This window comes from Sciurus carolinensis, chromosome 1, assembly GCF_902686445.1.
Source record: "Sciurus carolinensis chromosome 1, mSciCar1.2, whole genome shotgun sequence".
NCBI classification, from domain to species: Eukaryota; Metazoa; Chordata; class Mammalia; order Rodentia; family Sciuridae; genus Sciurus; species Sciurus carolinensis.
This window is the reverse complement of record NC_062213.1, coordinates 35,214,704-35,226,743: the sequence shown is the minus strand read 5'-3', so window position 1 is coordinate 35,226,743 and position 12,040 is coordinate 35,214,704. Positions and strand designations below refer to the sequence as shown.

Genomic DNA, 12,040 nt, shown 5'->3' with positions numbered 1-12,040 from the left:
CCTGAATTTTCAAGTATATTCACGCTAACAATATGACAACTTTAATGCATTTCTCTTTTAAACAGGTTGTAGGAGGAAAGATGACTGAATCAGGTCGGCTCTGTGCATTTATTACCAAAGTCAAAAAAGGAAGTTTAGCTGATACTGTAGGACATCTTAGACCAGGTAAGTTTCTTCCATTGGTGATTTACATTTAAAATATTAAATGTGCACTGGGCACAGTGTTGCCCACCTGTATTTTCAGCCACTCAGTAAGCTGAGGCAAGAGAATCACAAGTTCCAGGCCAGCCTCAGCAAGTTAGTGTTTCAAAATAAAAAATAATAATAACAGAAGGGGAGGAGGGGCTGGGATGTGGCTCAGTGGTGGAGAATCACTGGTTCCAATCTCCAGTATCACCAAAAATAAAAGTTCAATATGAATAGTTAAGAAAAAGTTGTCCTCATTTAGAAGTAATTTGACCAATGACAAAGAACTCATTTCGCTTAGATATAAAGCTTTATTAATGAATGGAAAGTTTAGTCTAATATGACTCAAAAAAGAATTTTCTTTTAAAATTTTTTATATATGTTTTTAGTTGATGGACTTTTATTTTATTCATTTATTTATATGTGATGCTGAGAATTGAACCCAGTGCCTTATACATGCTAGGCAAGTACTCTACCACTGAGCCACAACCCCAGCCTTTCAAAAAAGAACTTTTATGTTTATTGATTTTGTTTTTTGCTGATGAATATTCTATCTATATCTAGTAACAATTTATTTTGTTTCCCATAACCTTATTTTTCTCTGGAAAAAATTCCAACTTAGTTTGGAAAACTAGTTTCATGGATAAATGCTTTTTTTCTAAAATGTGTTACTCTGTGTTACTTGGGCAGTGTATACTCTTGGAGAAATCCTTGAGTTCCTTGAAGAGGATTTAATAAAATGGTAGTTAATAAGATTTTTACAAGAGTTTTGACAATAGAAACTTTTAAAGAAAATAGGGTGTTTGGTTATGTGTGAGGGCACGCATACACACAGAGTATAGAGTCTTCAAAGAGATAACATCTCCAAAGGGAAAGTGATTTTGATTGTTGTCTACAATTAAAATTTCTATTAAGAAATCAGATAATGATAACTTTTATGTATGTTTCTTTCTTCTGACCATTATCCTTTTGGGTGCAGTATACTAACCTGGCCATTAAATTTTATGCCATTGGGATTATTTTCAGTGTGTGTTTTATTCCACAGTGCTGATTTTATTCTATAGTGTTCATTGAATTTTAAAGATTGGTTTTGTTTTGAGTACTTATTTGGGAATTAGTTTTTTTTTTTTCTGAGATTATTATTACTGCAACTATAGGTGATGAAGTATTAGAATGGAATGGAAGGTTATTGCAAGGAGCAACATTTGAGGAGGTGTACAACATCATTCTAGAATCCAAACCCGAACCACAAGTGGAGCTTGTTGTTTCACGGCCTATTGGGTAAGTTGGTTTCAGTACTTGACTTTGTGTAAAGTAGACTACTGTTAGGTAATTTACATTGTGCTAATAACACACAAAATGTCTTTCTGCTTTATGAAAATAAATTATTTTTTTGCCAAAAACATCTCACTAAAAATCATGACTTTATCTGATTATGATAGAATATACAGTTTATTTCAAAAGAAGAAAAATTATTTAAATGTTGTGTTAGTTGCCTTTTTGTAACTATGACCAAAACACCCAACAAGAACAACTTAGTTTATTTTGCTCAGTCCATTGTCTGCCAAATTACTCTGGGACCAAAGTGAGGCAGAACATCAAGGCAGCAGGGCATGGCGGAGGAGTGCGACTCTGCTCATGGTGCTCAGGAAACCGAAACAGAGAAGTGGGGTGTGGGGGGGAAGGAGAGGGAGAGTTGGGACTTCAGGGATGAACCCTTCTAGGGCACTCCCTCTGGTGACCAACCTTGTTTAATATATTTTTACCACCTAGTTGGTCCTTTCAAACTGGGATGAACTTATTAGGTTTCAGCTCTCATAATCTAACCATTGCACCTCTGAATACTTCTGCATTAGCATAGGAACTCTTGAGGATACACCTCATATTCAAACCGTAATGGATGTCTTTTTTTTTTTTATTATCTTAGCAACTAAGTGGATGCCTATAGTCATTTTTAAGGGAAGGAGATTATAGTAACAATTTTTAAGGTAAATTTCATGAACTATAGTTTTCTACACTGTAAAAATGACACTCAATCATCTATATTCTACACATTTTAAATATTTTTTTCAAAATTCGAATTTCAACCTAAGAAAAAAAAGAACTAAGGGGGATATAATTCCCAGATGCAGGGACTTGCTTAAAGCAAATAATCTCTTCAAGGAATGGTGATTAAAAAGATCCAAAATAGACAAACATCAAAGTATTTGATTTGTAATTTATTGCCTATAGATTAAATAGGCGATTTCCAAAAGCTGTCAATAAATACCTTTCTTTAACTGGAATTATAAGAAGCACTCATTAAATATCACAACATTATTATCTCTACAGAAGCTTATGTTCTATGCCAATGTAAATGATTGCACCTCTGATATATCTATGACAAAATAAATGCAATAGAACATTCTATAAAATGACAGTGAATTATTAAATTCACATTTGGGTGAGAGCAATCTAGGGTGGAGACTACAGAAATTCTTTTGTTGTAGTACATGAGTGCCCCAGTTTTACTCATTAAGGAAATGGTTGGACTGTATTATTTTGATCTCTTTCTATGCTAGAGAAAATTATTTAGATTAGTAACAGTTTTTTTGAAATGTTCCTTTCAAAGTAATGAATTTAGCACATGATATTGTATTCATTTTTCATTTGTCCTTACATAGTTTTGTAATATGGTAAAATTGCAGTTATCTGCTTAGTGCATTAATCAAATATATTTCTTGGTTTTAAAGTGTTCTTAAATCATATTTTTGTTAAATGTTTTAAATAATTTATTCTTTTTATTCTAAAATCTAATATTCTTATCAAAGAAGTATGCTTATTTTTGGTGTGCTTATAGTGACAAGGTAACTCTGAATGTCCCAGTAAGAAATATGTTTGCTTTTATCTCAATGAAGTTATTACATTTATTTTTTTAACTATAATCTGAATGTTTAATTTTTGTTTTGGTAATATTTTGAGATTCAATGTTATTGATTTAGACCCAAGGTAAAAATAAGGAATAGAATAGAATTAAAATATATCTATAAAACTTACCTTTTGAATATAAAAGTTTTTTTAGAGCATTTGTGTAGTGAGTCACAAAGCAAATGACATATATGTTTTTATAAATCTACAAATGCATATACATTTTAATTTCTTTTAAATATTTGGAGTTAACCAAAACATTTATTAGCAAAAAAAATACTTTTTTGTTTCTTAATTATATAATACCTCAACAATACATGGGTTCATCTTTGTTTTACAGTGTCCAATTATTCTGTAAGTAGATAATGATTAATATAGCAGTTATATTAATTGTTGAAACAGTTGCTTTCTTTTTCTGTCATTTCAGAGATATACCTAGAATACCTGATAGCACACATGCACAACTGGAGTCCAGTAAGTTTCATTTATTCTATAAGTAAATGTTATTAACAATGTCACTTATCAAAGGTCAAATGAAGTATTTTGTCTATTAATACAAGTAAAAAATATCATGACATTGTTATCAAGTATATAATAATATGAAGATAGAAAATTAAGTATCATTTCATATCACTGAGAGAAAAAGTACTAAATTTTCTCATAAGATTATTTTTAACCAGACTGTCTTTAATGTGGATATTTAGATAGCTTTATTAAGGTATATTACAATAAACTGCATGTAATTAAGGTGTCCAATTAGGAACTTTTGACATACATATGTACCTATGAACCCGTTGTCTTGATAAAAATAATTACAAACATATCCGTTACTCCCAACAGTTTCATCCCCAACGTTTTCCCCAACTTTAAAATTTACTCTTTGTACACTCACTATCAGTAAGTAGGGGGAAATGCTTGGGCAAAACTAGTGAATTCTTACATTTATTCTATTCTACATTTTTGGAAAACAGGATAATTTTTCTGATTTAGCACTAATGCAGTAATGAGACCATAAATATATAAATTTAAATAATTTCAAATGTATGCATACTTTTTATTACTTGTTTTTGAGTGTTATTTCATATGTTAAACATATGAATTGTTTCCCAGTGAACCAAGTTTCTTGTTTGATTAAGATTAGATCTTGGGATACTGGGAGAGGGAAGGAGGGTTGCAATTTGAGATACTCTGACCATGATAAACCAAACTAGGAAAAAGATTGGAGCAAAAATTTGAAAAAGTGGCTACCTGAGGGAAGAACTTGTCATGTACAGAAACCAAACATAGTATTGGCTCTAAAACAGGAAAACCTAAAGTGCACTTAAGGAAACTTAAGAAGGCCATTGTGCCTGAATGGAATGATCAAGGGGGAGAATGGTAGAAGGAAGATAAAGGAGTTAAGGGCAGCAAAATTGCATGTTTTATAAGCCACTGCGGAGACTTTGGCTTTTCCTGTCAGTTTAATTTATTAGATTCTTCAAAGTATGATCTAAATATCACCTACTGGGAACATTTAATAAGTTTGGATAATCTGATACTTATGTTCTTATCATTTAAAGTTTAGACTCTCTATAAGTTGCTTTATTGATTGATGTTTTGGTTATTTTTCCATTTGTATTATAAAATTTTTATTATCTTATTATAAGATATAAGTACAGTGTACATAATAGACAAATAAAGACATATATTTTTATATACAACAACAAAACCTGTAAGGATATTTGTAACATAAAATGGTCTATATGAATGACATTTTTTAGACATTTCAACAATATAGGCCAAAGATTCTTAAATAGTAAGAGGAGCCATTTTTATTATTCTTCATGTATCATTTCAGGTTCTAGCTCATTTGAATCTCAAAAAATGGATCGTCCTTCTATTTCCGTTACCTCTCCCATGAGCCCTGGCATGTTGAGGGATGTTCCACAGTTCTTATCTGGACAACTTTCAGTACGTAGTCACTAAATTAATTTCTCCATATGGAATATTATATTGTGTTTTACAAATATGATACATTAGGTGTTTGTAAACCAAGTTCTTCCTAGAACATAATTGTAATTTAACCATCACTTTTCATTATTGATAATTTTAATTAATTGAAATTCAATTTTTAATAGTGCCTTCTCTATTAGAATTAGGTTTTGTGGAATTTATTGACAGATTTTGTGACAATACTAATTTTCTCTTCCTTAATATTTATTCTAAAACTCAAGGTTATGATTTTTGCTCTGTAGTTTAAATTGAGTATAACTTGTCATAGATTGTTAAGAGAAATAAATGTTGTGCTGTACAAAGATAATTCTTAAGATAAAAGTAACTTCATATATTCTTCCCTACTTTCAATCTTAAGGAAATTTGGGGTGAATGTCATAGCAATCATTGGATTTTAAATATTGCCTGAAATATAAGAATATTGGAGATTTTCTTTGTCAACAGACAAAATGAAATATTGGGGAGACATATAGTAGATACTTGAATATGCTAGGTAATTTCACATTAAGTGATCTCATTTGCACATTTTCTAATCAAAGGTGTAAGTTCACTTGCACATTTAATACTATATCTATATTAGAAGAGCTTTGCAAATTTAAGTCCTCACTTTTTATAATTTTTCAGTTAGTAGTCCCCTATTAGAATATTTTAATATATTAGTATATTCAAATTTATTCAGTTATATTAATTGCCAGTAGTGCCTGGTGCTTACTTAAGTTTCATGAGTGTTAGAAAACTAGATTCCCCTAGTTCAGACATTGAATTTTGGGTTGAAAATATTATAGTCCAAACTAAAATATCTTGAGCTGGTACATCTAGAGCAACAGAAATAGCTTTTTGTTAAAAAGCTGCTACAAAATTTCTCCTTTTATTTTTAGCGGGGGATGGTGTAGTGTTTGATTTTTCTGAAGCATTTTCATTTAATTAAAAGGAGATATGGGAAGTATAATCAAAATTAAGATATGAAAATTATTGAAAAAGTTATTAAGCATGTCTTTTCTGGAGCTATTTTGACCACAAAACTGATAATAACAGAAAAGTTATGCAACAAAGAATATGAAAAACTATTAGGAGATTTTATATGTCTCACTAAAATAAGTTTCTTTCCTTCATTATTTTCTTTTCTTTTATAAGTAGAGTTAACTTTTCATTTGAATACCATGGTTTTTTCCATTCTCTACAATAAGTAGCAACTTTCTACTTATTGTCTTACAGACATGTATTGACAACACCTATGTTAACATATATAGTTACAACAAATTTATGTGTTTTCTTCTACCATCTTGGAAAACATTAATATATTAGGTATTATTTTTTATTATGACTATTTAAATAGGTCATCTTTAAATAATATTTGAGTGGGGGATGTTAGATGATTCTAGTACATAAATAAATTGTGTGTGTGTGTGTGTGTGTGTGTGTGTATGTGTGTGTGTGTGTTTATGTGTCTCTGTGTGTAATTGGCTTGAGTTGGTTGAGGAGGGAGCAGATGTTAAATTTCCATAATAAGAACTATGTTTTCTCCTAAGTTCATGTACAAATTGGAGTAGGAAGGGAAGGTGAGGAACATAGGCAGAAATTTAGACAAATTTCAAAGGCAGATATTGTCCTTGTGTTTCAAAATTAGTATGGTAGGAAGGCAAGGCTGCTAAATATTTGGAAGCAGTATAAAATAAAAAATTTTATTTCTAAATGTATGTATAATGATATAAAATGATATAAAGTTTTTAGATTTACAAATGATGTCATTTTAAACTCCATATAGTTATAATTTAATGTGTATTCCATTTTCTCATTTTCTTATGACTTGGAAGGAATATGCTCCACTATGATATTAGTGAAACTTCAACTGCATATGATTTGAAATTACACACACATGCCACATCCCTGTATATAAGAGATATTAATTATAAATATAATACCTATTTACTATAAGATATGTAGGAAATATGGAAAATTAAAAGATAAAAATCACCTATAATTCTGATACCATTCTATAACCATTCACATACATATAAATCTTTAAACAAAACTAATAAATCTGTACATACTGTTTTGTTCTGCTTTTTCATGTAGTAACATATTATAAACTTTTTCTTGTCTTAAAAATTTCTGTTAAAATTATTTTAATAGCTATTTAATGCTTCATTTATATTAATTCATATATCATATATGATTTATTATATCTTGCTGACTTCAAATTTTCATTATTATAAATATTGATGCCATGAATCTAAATCTTGTGTAATTTTGCTAGGGCCACTTTATTTTGTCAGGACACCTTTTCCTGAAGTAAAATAGCAATATGAAGTATAATACAAAATTTTAACATTATTGAAATCTATTCCCAATTTTTCTACAATTTTTTAAACCAAATCAATGTCCGGTCATCTATTTGTAAGAAATACCCAGGTCAGAACTAGTACTATTAGTACTACTACTTGCCATCAGGAATATAAATGAACAAGATAGAATATTTTTGCTATTATGTAACTTACCAATTTTATTCTCAACCTTTGCATCTAGAAAATACAAGTAAGATGCCATCATGGTTATAATATTTTCCTTCATAACCCTGTCTCTACCATTCTAGAACAATTTTGGTTTTCTATAATGATGTAGGAGTTGAGAAAATGTCTTTGTATTAGGGAAAGCCTTAGGAAGGCACAAGGCAACATTACATTTCTGTTTTCTTACCTTCTATCTTTGAATATTTTTGCTTTCAGTGGAATTTTACTTGGGCCTATACCAAACTTACAAAATCATGAATTGCTAATGCCTGAGAAAAAGATAATTTGTATAGTATGTGAGTTGCCCTTTCTAATATGTTAGTTCATAGACTGATATTTTCTCAAACAGAAAATATACATTTAAAGTTTTGTGTTTACATTTTTATGCTCAAATCCATTGTTTGTTAAAAAATGTATGCAACTTTTTTTTCTCTACAGCTTAAATCATGTGACTGCCAATATTTTAGATTATAACTGTGAAAGTGCCACTAATGTATTTGGGTGAGAAAATCAGCCAGAGTTCAGGTTTATGCCACTTGGATTGTATGTTAGCCCTTTCAGTGACAGCACTCCCTTGTTTTCATATTTTTCTTGGTATGTGTTTTAGAATTTAGCAGTTTATGCCTTCAGAAGATTATCCTTTTAAATCATAATATTTTAAAATTAATCTATAGTCTTTGTCTAGTTTTTTATAAGGTATTAAGATAAAATGAAAGTTTTGATTTTTTTAAAGTGAGAAAAGATTCAAAATTCTTTTTTACACACTCATTACACAATTGATTCTATTGACCAACTGTTATTATACTAACAGTACAGTTAGTACAGTGAAGAGTAAGAAGTGATAAAAAATGCAAAATAGATCATGGTGTACAAATTAAAATTATTTATATGGAAACTGAATTATAATAAACATCACATCTTTCATGCTGAAAATAAATGAATTAATAGTAATTACCAATTACAAAGAGGCACATATTTCTATTTGAAATACCTAGAATCCATAGAGACAGAAAGTTCTTAGTGGCTGCCAAGGAGGGATAGTGAGACAGGGAATGATTAAAATACAGAGCATTTTTCTGGTATATGATGAAAAAGTTTTTAAACTTGGGAAAAGTGATGATTCCATAGCATCAGAAACTCAGTGATTGCCACTGAATTGTGTACTTTAAAATGATTAGTTGTATGTTTTATGAATATCATTTCAATTGAAAAACCACCAAAATATAAATGTGTTTTTACAGTCACATTTAATGTCTGAATGCCTGGGTGAAGATTTAGCTTATAAAGGCTGATTTCAGAAATCTGTGAGCTGGTAGCTTGAGATCATTTTAGAAGTTGGAAAATATTTAAAGGATTACTTTATTTCAAAATTCTATTCCTTTTAAAGTAAATGTTTTATTTTATGAAGTAATATTTCTAAAATATTTCATTATCTTGATATATTTGGTTAAAACAAAACAGATGGAAGGGCAAGGGAAATAAAATCTATTTCTCAAGTACCTTGTTAGTTCATTTCTTCAGTCTGTCTAGTTAATCTCTGTGAATTTCATATACCCCTTCTTCGATTTGCTAAAGAATTATCTACCCAGGATATGGAGACAGATATCATTAATACACTCCACATCTGAGTACTTCTCCTTTGGCCATATTGCCATACAAAAAGGAAGATAGCTTGAAATTGAGACTTTGGTTTTTGGAGGGTGGGAGGAGATATGATTCATAATTTAATAATGTCTGCTTTTCTTTGAGTTTTAGATTATATCTTAAATAGAATTTGTCCAATGATAGTTGAATTGGACAGTAGTACTCCTATTCCTCATTATCTGTTTCCGTGTAGCAGTGGAAAATACAGAAAGAAGCTTTTAACTATTTATGACTTGAAACAAGGAGACAAGAGAGACATCTGTAAGAAATATGAGGAATGGGATGTAATCTTGGTGAGAGAAGCAGAATTAAATGTCTTGAAATCTATTTTCAAATCCAGAGATATGCATCTGGTTTTGGTCCTGATTTAACTGTTGACATGCCTGAATTCTGATTTTTGTGGTATCTTTTGGAAATGGTTTCAAAATGAAAGCAAAAAAAGTCAGAACAGACATTTGATTTTATTCTAAGAATTTGAAATAGAATGGTTTAATCAGAACTTTACTTCCCGTCTTTACATTATCTTGTTTTTTGAATATGGGCAAGTGTATCTACATCTTTTTTATGTCTTTGTTTCCTCATCTGCAAAATTGGGGACAACAGCAACTGGGGTTATTGGTAATATGAGGCAAAACCTGCAAAAAATTGTCATTAAAAGCTTGAAAAAATATTAAGAATTATATTAATAATCATAATGAGATATTGTAATTAATCAGCATGATTAGCAATAAATAATATTATTTCCAATTTTAAGCACTAATTGTTTAAAGATGCTGTTTAGTACTAGAAAGTGGTATAGATTCCTAAAGTATGAATTATCAATTAATCATGTGCATCCCAGCACACTTTTATCTTAGTGTGCTTTTTTGTTGTTGTTAAAGAAATTCTAAACCTAATTTTTTTTTGATTTTTAATTTTTTTTTGATTTTGGTAAAATTTATGTCATTTTGGAAAAGTCCCACAATTACTTCCACAGATGATTTTTTCACTAATAATTCTATAATACTTTTTAAAAATCTTACTTCTTTTTGAACTATACCTTTCTCTATGTATGGTTGACACTTCATATCCATGTATTTTGATCCACTAACTGTAGATCAAAATATTTTTAAAAAACTGTACTAAATATGTACATGCTTTTGCCATGTCATTATTTCCCCCAAAATTCAGTATAATAACTATTTATATAGCAGTTACATTGTTTCAGGTATTATAAGCAATCCAAGGATGTGTGTATGACATTTTTTATAAGGAACTTTAGCATCCATGGATTTTGTTATTTGCTGTGTCCTGGAACAAAACCTTTATGGATTTCAAGGACTGTAGTATGTATAAGATTAAAATTTGAATTTTTTTGATTCCTAGGTTATACTTGCAATTGTTCTTTCAAAATATACAGGCCCAAACATGTTATTTTAGCTTAACTCCTCTTATGCTGACTACATTTTTAAAACCTGATCAAACAAATTATAATATTTTATAAAGTTTTTATGTATCTTAGCATTTGTCAATATTAATTTATTCATTAGAAGTACTTAATTTAAATAAGTACATTGTCATGGAAATATTGTATTTAAGGGATAGTTCTATGTTTTTATTTTTACTTTGGTCTTTTAGTTCCAGTGTGTTGTCCTTTTTGGTTTTGTTTTATTGCTTTTTTCTTTAATTTTGCTTACCAGAGCCAAAGCCTTAGTAGAAGAACAACGCCTTTTGTTCCTAGGGTTCAGGTAAAGGCCTTGTCTGCCTGATAGAAATTAAAGTTGTGTTTTATCCCTTATTTGTATGTTTTTGGAAAATGCGTAGTAGGAAAACTTGTTTTGGTATGTTGCTCCAAATCATATTATTGACTTTGAAATCATTTGATGAGCCAGCTTGTAAAGTTCTGCATGGGGATTAGAATACTGAATAAAAATTTAAAGAGACAATCTCTGTTAGTGATTTTATATGATAAAATACTAAAACTTATAGGTTTCAAAGTGGCATTTAATGTAGATTTATTTTAGATTCCACTTAAATATGTAACATTTACAGAAATGACAGTTATACTGTTGATATTTTTCTTTATTACACTAAGGTTGCTGTCTCTTTAAATCATTCATTATACCACTTAACATCTACATTCTCTTGCATTTTCCAAGCATTGACTCCTTGAGGAGATTGGCAAATACATTTGTACCTTATTTAAAATGTGAATTTTATGCACAGTGTATATAAGGTTCAACTTTTGGAAAGTACATTGCTATGAAAGAACAAAATCCAAATCCAAATGAAATCTGTTGGGCTTATTTTGTTTATATTTTATCATCCCATTTAATTTATTGTACTATTTGGGTACAAGTTGTTTGCCTCTTTTCTCTAGGAAATCTTTATATGGTAAAATAATATCAATATAGTTTTTCTTTAAAGTAGTATTATGCCTTCCTTGCTTTGCTGCATGTTTTTAAGAATTTGTTGATTTTCAATAATACTTATTTTGTTTAAATTTTAGAGATCAAAATTATTTTATTTAATATTACAATATAAAATATTTATGTGCTATTTAGCTACTTAGAAAAATAAAAAATAGTTACATGGGTAAAGGTGGGATGATAGTCAAATTAAAAAAATGAAAGGATACCAAGATTTTATTAAAGAAATTAATTGAGCATGAAGTTTTTCAGTGCTCAAATCGTGAAAGTATATTTGTTATATTTGGGGGAATCAAGAGCTAGATTTTAACCATTTATTTTAAGAGTATAGAAAAGAAATTTAAGAATATGATACAATTAACTAACTAGTAACATATGTGAACTGGATATTTG

At 29.4% G+C, this 12,040-nt stretch overlaps 1 protein-coding gene across 50 annotated transcripts in view; it reads left to right on the top strand.

The window, feature by feature from the left end:
* The window catches only part of Rims2 (regulating synaptic membrane exocytosis 2), a 601,671-nt gene that overhangs the window by 318,092 nt on the left and 271,539 nt on the right, over window positions 1-12,040 (top strand). For 26 of the 50 annotated variants that reach the window (XM_047527033.1, XM_047527170.1, XM_047527164.1 and 23 more), the window contains 4 exons: window positions 66-165; window positions 1,344-1,467; window positions 3,521-3,567; window positions 4,931-5,043. In XM_047527033.1, coding sequence (XP_047382989.1) covers window positions 66-165; window positions 1,344-1,467; window positions 3,521-3,567; window positions 4,931-5,043 — 384 coding nt within the window. Of the gene's footprint in view, window positions 1-65; window positions 166-1,343; window positions 1,468-3,520; window positions 3,568-4,930; window positions 5,044-10,918; window positions 10,967-12,040 lie in introns of all 50 variants that reach the window. The other 24 variants (XM_047527145.1, XM_047527153.1, XM_047527031.1 and 21 more) reach the window with 1 other exon arrangement.